Raw genomic sequence first — 18,020 nt, forward strand, 5'->3', positions numbered from 1 at the left:
TGGGGTGAAGCCCTCTTCAGTTACGCCTAATAGGACTAATTACTATATATTTTTACTAAATTAAGATAAAAACACACGAAGGCTATAAATGCACAGTTTGCACCGAATGCTTATAAGTGTGTTAATATGTATATAATGTATTTACCAATTACAATAGCTAATAAGTATAATAAAACAATATAGCTAGGTAGTAGGTATACTTACTAACACGCGTGGTAGGTAAGCGTACTACCTATATGTCGCTATATGGCTATTGCTTATTGGTAATATAGGTATTAACTATTAATAAATAATAATAAAGCCATCATAAATCATTCTTAAACATTAAACTGTTTATAAATTCTGAAGAGATCGAGATTTAAGATCTGAAATGTTTATTGATATATATTTAATAATAACATTTGTTTGTGCTTTATATAGGTGTTACGAGCTCTGTAATATACCATAGTCGACAGCTATATATTGATGAAATATATAATGCAACCAGGCAACCTACCATACAAACTATACATATAGAAGATTAAAAGATGCTTAGAAGTACATAACCTTAAACCTCACATAAATTCATTACTGACAAAGCTATAATAGAACACTACAACTTGTCACTTAACCCATTGTTATAGGTACCTCTACCTATATCCTTGGTATCCTGCATTATTATATAACGTAATAGGTATAGTGGCAATGACAATAAATTGGTAGTAGTAAACGGCAGTATACAAATCAGAAATAACTACAATAATTTATAATACGGATTCTTACAAGTTATAAATACATTCTATACATCAATAGAACATAATAATATACTTGTTAAATGTTAAGTAACTTATACTTTTATAAATACGCTAAAACATTCAACCTTTTTACTATTAGCTCATATATTGTGCAGGGGGCAGGGATTTGTGGGTACTCACAGTAGACAACAGCTAGAATTCATATTTTGTAGTAGAAAATTAGGAAAGCTAGTCATTACCGAGGAAATTTGATAATAAAATACTAACAACCCTAAATAAATCCTCAGCCATGAATCCTAACCTTGCTAATCAGATAGTCCAAATTTTAAGGATATTTACATTTAGACTTAATAATTCATTAATAAACTGGCTAATTACAGTAAATCTGTTAGTTATTAGAGGTAATGTAAATCATTACAAAACCGAAAAACCGGAAACACACAATCCAGAATTAGATAGTAGGTTCAGATTTGCAGGGCGCTGATTCCTCCACAATCGCACTATTGCACTGCTATAATATACACTAAATGTAGTGAAATAGGTACGGGCCGTACGGCATTCCAATAACGTCCAGATGAATAGTGCCCAATTGGCACAACTTAATAGACTTCAACAGAATTATCGTTGATCAAAAAGTGTCAATGTTTACCACGAGGCTCGTGCCTCCCCTGCCAAAAGCTCGAGCCTCACAGTTTGGGAACCGCTGCAGTGCTGCACGCTGGTCTATACTCTACAGTAGGTAGGTACTTTTAGGCTATAGCAGTCTACCTTCGCTCGCTCTTATTGTAACAAATATTCACTTCTAAAATAACTAAAAAAAAATTAACCTAGTTCAGAATTCAGATCCATGTACAGTGTACACTTATATACAAACTACACGCTCGACATCTATATTATACACAGCGAAAAGTCTACACGATTATTTTTAATTTAGATGAAATGGTTGAATTAAAAATATTTTATGTATAAAGTAAGAAAAAAAAAGTATTTAAAAATTAGTAGGTATCTACTATCTAGGTATCTACTATTATGTAATTTGTGTTAGTATTTATCAATTATAATCAATATTAGGTACCTACCTAATATGTAATAATGTAATGCTATAATTTTTGATAGTTGGTACATTGGTAGATACCTACTATTGTCTCTAATTGAACTATAATAAGTAAATAACATATAGGTTTATTTATAGAACAAATAAAATCACAAGTCTATTGGCAAGGATGCGTCTATTGTCGTCTATACATATTTATATACAATAATACACATATAGCATATAAATACTTAAGTACATAATATTAATAATATAGACATATAGTTCAAACTGTCTATACTCAATATTATTATATGTGATTTTTGTGATGGAAAACAACATCCCTAATTAAAAACTAATTTAGTTTTTATTATGAAAACTATGCTTTCTAAGGCGAAACGTAAGCAAATATACCCTTTATACACAAAATATTAATTAAAACTATAGAATTACACGGTATATAAGCTCGAGCCGGGATATACATTTTTCAGTTATACTTATACCTTAGTTGTAGTTGTATCACTAACCAGAACTCGTGACCATGAAAGCAGAAGGCTAATAATTATTAATTTAATCTGTGATGTCACAGACTCAGATACAGCTAGTATATTATACGTAGTGATGACTTATGACATATTTTATGTCGCCACTCGCTATTATAGATGATTAGCCATCATAAGTAGGTATCAGTTGTATTGTTCAAATGCTCAATTAAAATAATGTGTCCACCATATCACATATTATCATTGGTTTATTTATTATATTTTCTCAATAATTGTGTAATCTTTATTTTCGCAGAAATCAATTAGGAGAAACTATAAAGGAATAATTAATTTATAAGTTTTAACTTATATCACTCTAGACTTATTAGTTATTAGTTTATTACGTATACTGTAAGAACATAATATTATACCCTCAAATCTCAGGAGTAACATTGGAATCACTTTTATTTATAGTCACACACGACTACAAGGGAATGATAATTTATTAATTTTATTTAATTATTGTACGTTATTATTTTGGTACCGACATGAAACCGTGTCATTACTCACATTGATTTCTTATAAAAATGTAAAACGATGTGATAACTATTTTTAAGGGGGTCGGTAAGACTTTATAGACAAGCTAAATACCAGGGCGATCTTAAAGAGCGCTTCATGTTAAAAAAAAAAATAATAGGTTAAGTGGCTTAAAAAATTATATTATTTCATAGAATTTAAAATTGTATGTTTCATAATGAAATACCTAAGGAATTTCCTAGGAATGTCTGAAATGAAGTATCTATGCAATTATAGAAATAGGTATATGGTATATCCATAATAAGTAAATATAAATATCTATCGTCCATACAAGCTTCTATGACTTGCTTGATGTAATTCAACGATTACATATTTTTTTCCATCTTATTCCTGAAAAATTCGAAGACGGAAAATTTTTCTTAAGTTCGTGAATTTCGAATCAATTAATATGAGCCGTAAAAAATGGGAATTAACACAATGGTCATGTAAATTAAAATAGAAATTATTTTAATTTTTAGTCACAGGGTCCGCAAAACCTAAGGACGGTCTTGCCGAGCTCCTGCATAATGCCAACAAAGTAAAAACTAATATTATGTATAATGTACATAGGTAATTGTACATAGATACGTTGATCTAAATTCTAAATGATTCGGTATGTAGATTTTAGAGGTACTGGATGTTTCACCCTTGGTTGGCTGGACTGAGACATTTCCCCCCTGAATTAATGTATAATTTTTTACACATAATAATAGGTTGGGAAATAGGTTCTTTTGTTTTGACTGAACTATACAATAAATGAACATCATATCGGAATCTATCAACTATCATCATTCGAGTTATGGATTTATTACCAAATGTGGCCAACATGGGTAATAATGGGTAATGACTATAATGGTTGATAAACCATTAAAGTTATGTAAAAGTTATTATTGAATTATGTTTATATATTAGTTCGACAGTTATTTAATAAAAAAATCTTGTAAGCAATACATTTATTTGTTTCATTTTGTATGGGCAATAGTGTTAGTATGACGTATTATTGAATTATATTTATATTTTAATTTATTCAAATGTATATTTATTGAATTGCATCTTATATTATTACTCAACATTTTTATTCCAAGTTTTTGTCCGGGGGAGTCCTGTTCTGGGGGGGGGGGGGGGAAATCCAGTAGATCGGAGACAAAAATGTCCTAAATTCAAATGATTTCAAGGGCCGTCACCATTGCAAGTTGTCACTTGTCACTGAAACATTTAAACACGTCTTGCTCCCCAAGTTATGCATCAATCGGATTAAGAGGACGTCGCATCCACATGTGTTCACTCCATCTTATAGACGTACAACAAAATATCAAATTTTCGTTCTCTAGTTTCAAATTTCAATAGTGTTAGTGCTGTTAGTTTTGATTTTAGAGTAATTTGACCTATTATCAAAATTTCAGGCAAGAACTCTATCTGTGTTCTCTCGTTGATTTTTACAATATTTTAATTTTTAAGTGAATTATGAAAATAAAAAAAAGTTAATATTAAAAAAGATATAGAATTGATATAGATATTAGTTAATATTAAATATTACTTGTTATCCTTTACATACTCATAAAATATTTTAATTACCATTATGTACATTAAAATATCATAAAAAACCAACGAGAGAACACAGATAATCTTGAATCTTCCTACCTAAAAGCTTGGTCTAATAAAATATGCATAGATTTATTAATAGAAATAATATAAATTTACTCTAATATCAAAACTAGCAGCACACTATTCAAACTAACAAAAATTTGCTATTTCTTACCGACTTTAAGTGTGTAAGACAGAGACAACACATGCGAGTGCGACGTCCTCTTAATTATTCATAATAAAACTGTTATTATATAATATAATATTTTATTGAACTACAATACTATTTTTTTTTTAAATAATCAGTATTTATGCCACAATGGTGTTAAAATAATAAATAGTAATGTATTTATAGATAATAAGTAGAGTGCAGACGATCAATAATAATTAATTAATTACGAATTACGATTAAATAATTAAAGAGCAACAAGTAACAACAAAAACGGTAATACACTACCATTGCTACGACAAAGTAAATAAATTTACCATGGCATAAACATGTTGTTTATAACATCATCAAATTTAGTTAGTCATGGTCAATACGGCACTACCACGGTACTATGGTAGAGTAGATAATGAATTTATAACTCTCCGACGACGATTTTATTGACTGTTTCGTGTATTCACATTATACAATGTTATTATTTAAAATAAACGTTAGAGAATCATAGACGTAACCATATAGACCTTAAAGTTAGTGGGCTTAGAATTTTTATAATAGGTAAATTAAGAAAGGCTATGCTCCACACCCCCTCTCCCCAAAACACTTAACATTAATTAACAATAAATGTGTTACTAATATTTTATTTACTATAGTGTGCGTGTATAATATGAAAAACTATTATTTATAATTATTGAAAAAATGGAAAGATGAGATAAACATTAAATTATATAAATATATTATTTTAGTAAAAATAGTTTTGAATTCAATTTTCTTAAAATATAAGTGAAAGCTTAAGAATTTTTATGGGTATTATATGGATATAGTCATAATGTAATATAGACATAAATTGTTTTATTTATTTAATTTTATGTGAAATACAAAAATTTGATCATAGAACGAAAAATCTGACGTAATTACTGATTAGTAAGATTAGTTACCTATTTAATATAATATAGTCACTAGTCACTGGGTAGGGAGTAGGTACTTATACAGTTATACTTTATGGTGATTAAATTGTCTAAATCATTACCTATGCAAGCGTTCCAGAGTAAGTTTTATACTGCCACAGAAATACAAAATATACTACCTTTTATCTAGGTATTCTGTCTCTGTGACTACACTACTATACTATCATGTAATATGGATTATATACTTAATATAATATATTTAATATCAAATATGGAATAAGGATGTATACTGTATAGTGTATGGTGTATAGTAGTTTATAAGTATCAAGTATGATTGCCTCAGCGCCAGTTCGCGGTCGTAAGCGTAACTCGTAAGGATAATATTACTAGTAATTTTTACTATTCGTGTTCTTTCTGGCCGTGCCGAGGATTATTGTGCTCGAGCGATGTGGCGACACTGGACCCACCGCGATTGCGCATCAGCTCTGTTCTCGCTCCGACAGCGTAGCGAGCGAGTGCGGACCACGGCTGACGCTGACGACTAGTCGAGTCGAGCCTCCTCGAGTGCCGACTAGTGATTGCTGAGTATTACGGCGGCGGCAGTCGAGTCATTAATCAAATTCCAACGGTCCTCTAGTTTCGTGTGTACGTGCGTGCGTGCGTGCGTGCGTGCGTGTGTATGTTATTATTGTTTTCCCCTCCACCGGTGCCACGGGAAGGAAAAAAAATGGTGTTCGTGTGTCGTCGGATTGCGCGCAACTAGAGGAGCCGTGTCCGCAAAACGAAATGATTTTCCGCGTTCCTCCACCGCCGGTAGTCGTTTTTGTTTGCTCGTCCGCGTAGATCCGTCGCCGTCGCGCGGTCCCGTGTTGCCGTCTGTGTGATTGTGCGTGCGCGTCGAGCTTTTACGTTCGCCCCCAACTGGTTGGTGGCTGGTGTGATGGTCGCCCGTTGTCGCCCGAACGCGTCGTCGTAGGAGCAGCAGCTGTCCGTGTTGCCGGCGTTCGTCAGGTCGGCGGTTGAAATGGCCGAGTACTATCAGGTAAGTTCATTAACCTGTGGTCCAACACCCCGCACTTCCCCGACGATGCGCATTCAAATCGTGAATTCTGCTCCCCAAACGCGGACGAATGTCGACGTCGGTTTAGGATTTGTCGTCCTGTCTGTCCTACCGAATGTAATTGAAACATAATATGTGTGTATGGGTATGCCGTTGCCTGGTGGGCACCTACACGGGCTTATCGATCGATACCTCTTAAGTGGTGTTGTTCCGTGTGGCATACACTTAACAAACGTTTATTTGGGCAGTTAGGCAGTAGGCACGCAACACGCTACGTTTCGTTCCAAGGTTGGGCGGCGAGAAGTGGGTATTTTTGGGTTCGCGTTTTCCGCCCGCACCTGTTGGTGGCGACACGACGATGCACTAGCGCTCGAACGTTTGCCGCGCACTCCGATCACTCGCCTAGTTTTTAAATACATAATAATAACATTATAATAACCTATTATTATTGTTTATTGTCTATTCATGTTTACTGTTGTTGTTGTTGTTGTTGTTGTTGATGATGTCGTCTATGTCTAGGCTCACCCTGTGTAGGTATAGTCCTATGTTTAGTCTTTACATTAAATTGCTCCTGCTTCCATGCCCGTAGTGTATCGGTTTAGCTTAAGACTGTTGAAACTGAAAATATTGTGTCGTTATTTCAATTATATTCTTTTTATGATTGCCTTTGAATCGGTTAGTTTCAATATGTTTTTTGTTGCACTATAATAGTAGTAGTTATAGGTACCGGTATACTTTGTTCAGTATTAGATACTTGGTAGTCAATTTAGATAAAATTGCTGTTAGGATTGTATTATGTTTAAATTTATAGGTACTTAATATAGGTACCTAATGGGTTTCAATGTTTGAAATTAAACATTAGTTACCTACGTACCTATTTATATTTTTAAAACAAATTTACTATAATAGTAGGTATCTTTAGGTACCTATGTAGTTCATCTAGTTGCTCATAATATGTAAATTTAAACAAATTTAAACGTAGGTACTTATGGGTTAGTAGTTTAGTACCCAAGAGTTAGTTGGGTACCTGAGTATTCGTCGAGGTATTTGTGAATAATTTTACCGGATTTGCCTATAGGTACCTAGGGGGGTACCTAGTTAATCTGTAGCATACTGAGTACTATACCTTGTTCTAAATTATATACCAATACCTGGTAACATGGTAGAACAATAAACTGATCATTACAATTTTTTTAAGAACTTAAAGTTAATTTAAGTTGGTCATTAGTCTAAACATGTTTCATGTTTGTTTTACTTTTTAATGATATTTTTATATAGGTAGCTATATTATAAAATTAACAATAGATACTTATATATGCTTGTAAATCTTTTTTCTTTGAAAATTATATAATTCTTGTATAGGTAGGTACTACATGTATTTTTAAGAGCATATTATATATTACATACCTAAGTACTTGTGAATAAGTCAGTTGAGCCCACATAGGTTTAATGAACATCCACTTGTCCTCCACATGGCCTCTTGTTTGAAGTGTCTAAACATTTAAATGTGTAAGTTTTTAATAATTAATACCTATTTTATTCTTATCAAAATTATCATTCAGTACCTACATGATTTATTTACTTTATGTCTGTCAAAAACTAATTTGTTTAATTTAAAAGTTCTGTTAATAAATTTGTTGAATTGCTCAACAGTTGAGGTATTGCCAACTGTAATAGGTGACTGGTTATAATGTATTAATTAAGAACTAAAGTCGTTTGTTTGTAATCTGAGGATAGGTAAGCTGAGGCTTATGTCAAATCAAGTGTACAAACTTAGATCATATACACTGGATAGAGCTATAGCGTATATCACGCGTAGTCTGTGTTTGAAGCAGACCTGTTCATGCCCGAAGTACTTATTGCGCATGCGTGAGAAATTAAATAGATCGCGCGGGACGGGGAAGGAACAACAATGTGTTATAGTGATTAGGACGATTAGGTACTGAATGCTTAGATCATATACTATGCTCATGCTCAGTGATGACTTCGGGCACGAACAGCTATGCTTCAAGATTTTAAACTATAGCTCTATCCAGTGTATATGATCTAAGTGTACAAAAGATGTCGAGTTGGTATAATGATAAGGGCAGTTAAGGCACCCTTGACTTGGTAACTTGCAAGCTCAGTGGGTGTGGACATGTACTTGGGTTTGGTGGTTTACTCGCAAACCAATAAACTAAATAATTGATACTGACACTTGAGAAGGTAGTTTATTGTATATTGTAGGGTACCTATATTGCATATTTACAACTCTTGAACACAATGATTACTTACCTATACTTGTAATAAATGAGAAAAGTTTGGTTTTCTCCACAATTTCAAAAGATAGAGGAAGCTGATGAAAAATAGTGTTGTTTGTGATAAATGAGACAATAGATACCTATTTAATACTTTTTGGGTAAAAATAATTTACTGGTAAAAAAACCAGTAATTACTTTACCTGTTAAATTTACATTATCCAATCTGTTCAAATTACTGCTGTAAAAATAACTTGAAATAAGTTAATTGATAAATTGCATGTTAGCAGAATTCAATTTGAATTCACATAATAGCTAGGCATAAGCTCAAGTTATCTATTTTTAAATAGGTTTTTAAATAAAACCATAGTAGTTAGGTAGGTACCTAAGTAGATATCTGCCTAAATAATAAATATATATTCTATCTACTTGTTCAAACTATGTATGACAATATAAAAATTATTTTTATATTGATACATTTCCCAAATTACTATTCTAATTAGAAGTGTTCTGATGTTTGTTAAACTGGCATAATAATAAAGTTTGTAGGTAGGCACTCCTAGGTATTATAAGTTAGTAAAAAATATAACGAAATAATAAGTATCCAATATTTTTTCATTCATTAGTAGTGAGTAGCTGAGTAGGTAGTTAATATCAACATATGTTGTGCAATAATAACTGAAGTCTAAAACTTTAATATACATATTATCAATACATAAAAAAATATTAACAAAAAGTATTAGTTAGGTAATTCAACAGTTAAAATTAGAATTTGATGTTACTGATTTTAGACTTGTAAAATAGATTTCTATAACTTACTCTAACCTCAACGACTAGCTCAATGATTATGTAGTTATTTATGTAAAGTTTTTTAAGAAGTATTTTGTGATAATAAGGTAATTTGCATATATTTATATTTAAAATAGTTAAAATATGTACTATTATTTTATTTATCATTAAATTTTGGTTAAAAATAACTAGGTGACTACTTTTTATGTTTTCTTAACTGTAATTATTTATTTTCTAAAATTTAATACCATTTTGAAGTAGGTACTAGGTACTTTCCTACTAGGTATAAATATAAAAAAAAAATGGTCTTAGTATTTCTGAAATGATGGATTTATCAGCTATTAGGTACTTGCCATATTAACTAAAAATGACTAAATAAGAAAAGATATTTATCAGAAGATAATATGTAAAGTACCTAACAATTACACAATATTAATTATAGAAATGTGTTTCCAAAGTTGACCAACATAATGACTATAATTGCTAATTGTAATTTCCAATTACTTAACTGTATGACATGACATTTAGCATGTAAGTTAATACATGTATATTATTTGAAAAACAAATACCAGTATACAAATTAATTATTTTTTTAGTATACATGTATAGGTATATGTACCTTTATAGATTACGTTGTTTGTATTACATGCACATAAATATAAAACATATTTTTTTTATAACTGACTGATTTGACTATAAGATATATTATAATGATCAATATTGGTGTAGTAGTTAATTTTCATTTATTAAAATTACTAATTATTTTTCCTACAATTTCTGTAAGCGAGTGCTAACTTTGTCTATTAGGTACTGACTGACAATATTATTATTATAGGTATAGGGTTTCAATTCAAATGTAAAATGCTTAATTTTTTGGAAGTCCCAAGCAATGATTTTCAAGTTCAAAATGTGTTTTCTAAATCAAATGATGGTAAAATTAACCTTAGTTTTGCATTTTTAGCAATTTTGGCGTAAATTGAGCATATTTATAAACGTTTATAAATTATATAAATGTTTAGTTTATACTGTTTATACCTCAGTTTAAACTTGATTGGTAATTCAAAATATTAGCTCAAAAAAATTTGTTCTGACGGTTTATTCTTTTATTATTTGTTCTATTATTATGATTTTAATGCCTTGATAATGTTTTTATCTACGTACCTACAGTGTGATTAACAGCTGGAGGGTTTGTATTGCAGCACGATTTAAGATAGTATATAGATATAGTACACTATCTTAAATCGTGTATTGCAGTAACAATTTATTGGTCAGTCAGTATTACACCGTAATTGCGTTTATTAAGTTTGTATACTTATTTGCTCAAGAGTGGTTAAAACAATTTTTGAAGAACATTACGGTTAAAATGTGTTTTTTAGAGCATATTTTCATAGTTTTTAGATCCAGACCCTAATTATTATTTATTATTATTTTTACAATTTTTTTTTATTTACATACTATACCTAAGATATGTACCTAGGTAACTTCAGTATTTTATAATTTAAAAACTAAACAGTTGCTTTGGGGATTTTTGTTCCGAGTACTGTGGCTTTCCTATCATAAAAAGTAGTTTAGTAGAGGGTAGGTAAATAGTATAAATAAGTTTTTATAAACTGATAATTTAGTAAACAAAAATAATATGTCAAAAGCTTGTTTAATGGTTTATTATAGTTTGTTATAATATATAAACAAAACTTAATGTGTTAACTTACCTACCTAGCTTGGCCCTACATAAGTTGTCAGCGGGTACTAATTGAGTATTCAGTTTCTACTCTACCTTATTATTTTCTTAATGATATCTTATTACAGAGAGTTTAGCTTAAGATAATCACTTAATAAATAATAAAATTAAAATAGAAAACTTCAAATAAATTGTGTGTTTTTAATGTCAATTGATTTTTTATTGATTTTGTTAGTTGAAAGGAATAGAAACTAGAGTTAACTTCTTCACATCAAAAAATATATGTACAAATAAACAAAACCAATTATTTTGTATTATTTGCCTATTATTTGTCTACTTATAAAAAATAAATACAGATATAGAGTTAAAGGTGAATACTAAATATTAATTGTTTTTTTTCTTAAATTACCTTATTACATTTTTTTTGTAATTTGTAGTCATTATTATAGGTTATGACATGTTTTGATTTTTAATGTTAATTGATGTAACATTGATAAATTAGATAGTTTTTGATCAAGAATACTAATTTAATATGAAAAACAAAAACGATCTTCAGAGAGTTGATAGTTAAATATTTTAAATTGTTATCTAAAAATAAAATGTTCAATGTCATTGGAAACATATGTAGGTACCTACATGACCTTAATAATCTATAACATATATTTTTATTTTCAATATGATAAATCATCACATAAAAAAAAAAAATTTTCATCCATTTCTCGAATGTTAAAGAAAATAAAAACGACCTTCATTTAGACTAATTTTACATAATTAAAATAGTGTAACTAATTATTTTTGAAATAATATGGTATCTTTTTTTTTAAAATGTTTTGCTTTAATCAATTAGGCTACCTACAAATTTGATACCTAAATTGTGTAGATGATATTTCTGATTAAGTAAACATTTACTTAATATCATTTATCAGCCATATATCACCACCTACTAATGTTTTTTTTTTCCTAAAAATATCCTACAGAAATAGTAATGCACTCTTGTAAAATCACTTTAAATTAATTGAAGCAAATAGTTAAAAATTCACATCAAACTATTTTACTATACCCACTTTCAAATTATTAATTTATATGGTTTATATATAACTTACATAGAGTTTTTCCCTGAGTTTTTTGATATTTGTTTGAAATTAAATTAAAACTAATGTTAAATAAATATGATTCAAGAATGTTTTTTTTTGTTTAACAACTAAGAAAAATGTTCTGGTATAATAATTTTTACTACAAGTTCCTGTGAGTTTTAATAACAAAAACTTAATTTGGTGTCTTGTAAACAACTAGTACCTACCTTTTGATTTGAAGGTTGATTATCTACAATTGTCTTGTTATAATCCGAGTTATAATGTAACTATATGATCAATAAATATTTTAAAATTTAACTATAAGGTATATTTTGTATGCATAGAAATGTATATTTTCTCTTACATAAACATATAGTTTGATAGTTTGACATTTTGTAAATCACAGTATCTATTGAAATTTTCTTACCTTGTTTTTACACTTTAAGAATTCTATTACTTATTAGGTAGGTATATTTATTTAAAATCATATATTTATTATTATATATTCTGAAAATTAAAAATTTGATTATTTTGCACAAAATTGAAAATTATAATTAAGTTAAATATGGTCAATAATTAAAAAAATGTATTATCTATTAATTTAAAAATATTAAAAATTTTTAGTTGTTTGGTTTTCTGTTAGGCACCTACCTATACTTTCTTTATTTAAAAAAGATTTCACTTTATACCCAAGTGTATAACACTATTTTGAAATATGTAATTGATTCCTAACACATGTATTTTTATAAAAAGTGATTTGTCTATCCCTTTATCAGCCATTGTAACTATTAGAGAAATATTATTAAATATTTTTAAATATGAAATTATAATAAATAATTTTTATTGTTTTAGGGTGAATATATATACAATCCTGTTTTATATGAATTGGGTTTTAAGTATGGTTTGGTAACAACAAACACTGATGGTACAGGACACGAGCCGTCAGTCATCGATGCATTAACTCCTGCCAGATTAGACGAGCTGAAGGAAACCATTAGGCGTGAGATTCGACGAGAGCTTAAAATCAAAGAAGGGGCTGAAAAATTGCGTGAAGTTGTCACGGATCGAAAATCATTGTCAGATGTTACTGATATCGTGAAAAAATCTAACACTAAGCTTGCAGAACTGCAGGCAGAACTGCAAGAACTTGAATCCCATATCATACTCAGCCATGGAGCAACAGGACAACAGTCGTGTTCTGGTGCTTCTAATAATTCCTTTTCTGCTGGAGTTCATAAGGCATCTGGAATAAATGGATCAACAGATCGACCTATTTCAAGTAACTAAAAATTTTAATTATTTACAATTACCTAATCATCAATATTTCTTGTAAAATTATAGTCTAACTTATGGAACTAATTATTCTTTAAGATTTATTATTTAATTCATTAAAACACTTTCAAACATGATGACGCCTATCAGTAGTTATTACTGTTTTGAGTGTGATTTTTGAGCTAATTATGTAATTGTATAAGAATGAAATACAACAAAAATTTTAGGCAACATTATATTTTAACATATTTTTTTTATGACATAGACATTTTTTGTTAAAATAATATTAAAAACAAAACTATATAAGACACAAGGCCATAATTTTAATGAAATAACTGGGGATGTTAAACCTTCTCCCCTATTTTTTCAATGAGACTTTTCATTAATTACATTATGAGTAAAATTACTCATTCAATAAAATATTAATTGAGATAAAATAAGAATTATAATAAATCATAAATGTCATTAATTATAGCTAATTTAGTAATGGGGGTGCTAAGCAAACCTGACCATCTCCCTCAGGTAGGTGCCTACCCAAGTTTTCCAAAATACGTCTATCATCATCTTAATGATTTCTCTAAAAGTAGTGATAGTAAATCTTCACCAACGTATGATAGAACATATTCATTTAGATATGCTGTCAAGAGGATGTCACACCCGCTTGTGTTGTCTCCGTATGGCATTCAAATTTTTGTTCACTAGTTTCAATAGTATGCTGTAAGTTTTGACATTAGAGTGAATTGCGCATTACTTTTTGTTTTGGAAAAAAAGTTATTTTGCATATGTGCATTCTTTGACATCTCGCAAGCTTTCGATAGAATATGGCACGAAGGGCTGCTATTTAAACTTAAGAAATGTGTACTTTCAACTTATTACATTCTCATTAAATCTTATCTTGAAGACGGTCACTTTCAAATTCGTCATGGATCTGCATATTCTATTATAGCAGGTATTAGAGCCGGCGTTCCGCAAGGAAGAATTCTCTCCCCAGTTATATTCAATATTTATACTTCAGACCAACCTACTATGCCTAAACCTTAGTGGCGGATTATGCAGATGACAAAGCAATAATATCAATTAGGCCAGACCCTGCTTTAGCTTCCACTTATCTTCAAAATCATCTCTCTCAAATGAAAGATTGGTACAAGAAATGGCGGTTTAAAGTCAACCAAACCAAATGAATTCATACAATTTTCACCCTCAATGTCCGGCTGTAACTCTCTATGATATCCAAATTCTCTCAACTTCTACAGTTAAATATCTCGGACTAACACTCGATCGCCGTCTCACTTGGGCACATCATATTAAAACCAAACGGCTGCAGCTGAATTCCCGGCTATGCATGCTTAAAACACTCCTCGTTAATAATAAACACACAAACTTAAACACCAAACTACTAATATACAAATCCCTACTCAAACCTATGTGGACTTATGGTCTACAATTATGGGGAAATGCTAAAATCTCAAATCTTATAAATATCCAAACTCAAAGTATTACTTTAAGAAATATTTTTAACTCGCCCCCGTACATATCAAATCACACCCTTAGCACAGATCTCCGTCAAAAAACCGTCCAAGAAGAAGTAAAATACTTCTCTAAATGTTTTCATGATTGTCTCATAGCCCACGCAAATCCATTAATCCAAATTAATTTCCTGGTAATCCTCACCGACGACTAAAAAAAAAAGTAGTGCAGAGATCTCTTGAACAATTAAAAATAAAAAACCAATGGTTAAAAAGTTGTTAAAAAAAAAGTCAATAAGAAGTGTCACTACTGGGTGGCTTCTTTCAACAACTCATTTCATGTCACTGTATAAATTAACCCATATTCTTATTGTACCTCAGGGTACAGATTATATATTTCTTATAAAAAAAAAGAGTGAATCACCGGTAATTTACCTATTATCAAACTTTCTGTATGCCTAAAGTGTAACGAAACATAAATAATATCTTGAAAAAAAAAATTAATCAATTATAAAAATAGTTGTGTTGTGATTAGCAAGTCCTTAAATGTATTTGAATCTACAAATTTGTACTTTTAAGAATTATATACATACAATTTTCAATGACAGAAGTAGTTTAAATCATTGTAAACAATTGCTTTGTGTAATCATGGCTGGTAAGTAGTAGGTCTTACTATGAGAAAAATATTTTTATATTATATTTTATTATCGATCATAAAAAATCTATATTAAAGCTGCCTATACTTTTGGGACTAGATATTATGTCATGGTGTTTTTCTAGTGCGTTATAATATGGCTTTTAATTTTAAATAGATATACCCAGTATTTGTCTGTTTTTTTCATTGTTAAGTTATATATAAGATATTCTTTAATGTCCATCATGACATATTATTCTCATTTAATATTTTTAAACTGGCTGGAAACCAATTACCTATTGTTATTTTGTTGAACTTTTAAGAATAAAATTATTTAAGTAGTTCATGAGAAAATAAAATCTAGCTCATTGTTAATAATATTATATTACATTGTTGAAAGGTCTTAGATTTCTCTTACCAATTTTCGTTAATGTTTATGATTTGTATGTTTTATAATGTACATAAATATTATTTTTGCACTTTTTGGAAATTAATTTATCGTCAAAATTAGAAAATTAAAAACAAAAGAATTAGAGGCATTAAATAAATTGTATTAAGTTTATACGCAAGTTAATTATATTTAATTAGTTGTTAGTAAAGTAAACAGTAATTATTTTCAGAGTTGCTAAACATTAATTTTATTCAAATTTGAAACAATATACATGGCATATAATGCAGTGTAAGCATATTGCATTTGTGGGAAGGGTGGAGAGGATCACTGATTACAAAATTGTTGGAGATAAATTTGTTTCATAAGTTTATTGTGTTCTGAAACTTTGACAAATTACTATTAATAATTAATGTGTCACCCACACTAATGCATTTACCGGGCAATCAAATTTCTACTGTAATTAGAATAGAGATGCAATGTATCCTTCTGAAAGAAACTTTTAATTCTCCAGTTATTTATGATACTTATTAATGATTAGTTACTCAAATAAATGTATCTATTATATTCTCCATTATTTAAATGCCTAGGTACCTAAATTGTTAATAATTGGCTTTAGTTAAAATAAAACAAAATGTTTAGGTGTGTAATACGAAATATAAGGAAAATATGTCGTTTAGGTTATTATTTCCATTGAAAAATTCCTTCATAAATACTCATTATTAGTTTATTACATGTATACCATATTTTGTTATGTTATACACATGACAAACATACATTAAAACCGTGTGTAATGAGTGTATGAGTTATGAGTTGACACTTGACTGTTGTTTTTGTTATTATTAAAACTATAAAAGATGTATAGAAATTGTGTTTTTAGAATTTATAATAATAATTATATTTTTAGGTTCTTTGCCTATGCAGTTTGTTGGTCAATCGCCTAACCAAGTTCAAGAATCTAATTTTGTGAGTGACCTCAGACTAGTGCAACTAGAAAAACAACTTAATATAGAATTAAAGGTACATTTTTTAAGGCAAATATTTAATTCTATCATTTGTGCAATTAACCACTGTATTTTGTATTTTCTTCAGGTCAAGCAAGGAGCTGAAAATATGATTCAAAGTTTAAGTAATGGCCATTCACGAGATAAAAAGTTATTAGCTGACGCCCAACAAATGTTATCTGACTCTAAATTGAAAATTGAATACCTAAGAATGGCTATTTTGAAAGGAAAGCAAACTAAACAGCAAAAAGAAGAAATGAAATCTAATAGTGAAAACAAACATGGTTAGAAAAATTATAATTATCTAAAAACTGGTACATATTTTTAAGGAAATTGTGTACTATATGAGGTATTTTAGTAATTTAACGAGTGTTTTTCTGATTGTGTATCAACATAAATTAAATTTTCAAAACCATAAAAATTTCAAATGAATTCATAAAAACATTTATAAAAAAATTAATATATTTGATAATACAAAATAATTTTTAGTTATTTAATAATAGATTGAACTTTTTAAAAAAAATAGACTCGGATAAGTTTGAGAGGAGACGTTTTAAAAAATTCATGTAACTTGCTCTGCTGTATAGTAGGTGTCTTGTGTACTTCATTATCTGGTAGGTTTGTAATGAATGCATTAAATTTGAATTCACTCATAAATCATTGTATATTTATTATTTATATTGCTATACTTAAGTGTTTCATTAAAAATAAAGTAGATTAAACTAACTTTTACCAAAAACAAATCAAATATATTAATTTTCATATAATAATACAGCTGTATTAACTATTGTTATTTAAAAAGACTTAAAAGACTTGTATATATAAATAGGTTTGTGGTGTAAACAATTTTAATATTAGTCTAAATATTTTGGAATATTCTGTATATTAGGCAGCTTGCAAAGATGAATCTCTAGTGGTGCAAAAAAAAAAATGGTTAAT

General features: G+C 29.3%; 1 protein-coding gene across 3 annotated transcripts in view; it reads left to right on the plus strand.

Annotated features, from left to right (window-relative positions):
- The first annotated feature begins 6,028 nt into the window (after positions 1-6,028).
- Positions 6,029-18,020, plus strand: part of LOC111036585 (serine/threonine-protein kinase N) — a 28,636-nt gene continuing 16,644 nt past the window's right edge. The window contains exons 1-4 of one of the 3 annotated variants that reach the window (XM_022318665.1): positions 6,029-6,522; positions 13,170-13,596; positions 16,985-17,097; positions 17,170-17,365. In XM_022318665.1, the coding sequence (XP_022174357.1) occupies positions 6,505-6,522; positions 13,170-13,596; positions 16,985-17,097; positions 17,170-17,365 (754 nt within the window). In that variant the 5' untranslated portion in view covers positions 6,029-6,504. The remainder of the gene's footprint in view (positions 6,523-13,169; positions 13,597-16,984; positions 17,098-17,169; positions 17,366-18,020) is intronic. The other 2 variants (XM_022318664.1, XM_022318663.1) reach the window with 2 other exon arrangements.

This window comes from Myzus persicae, unplaced genomic scaffold (assembly GCF_001856785.1).
Source record: "Myzus persicae strain clone G006 unplaced genomic scaffold, MPER_G0061.0, whole genome shotgun sequence".
In the NCBI taxonomy this organism is placed as follows: Eukaryota; Metazoa; Arthropoda; class Insecta; order Hemiptera; family Aphididae; genus Myzus; species Myzus persicae.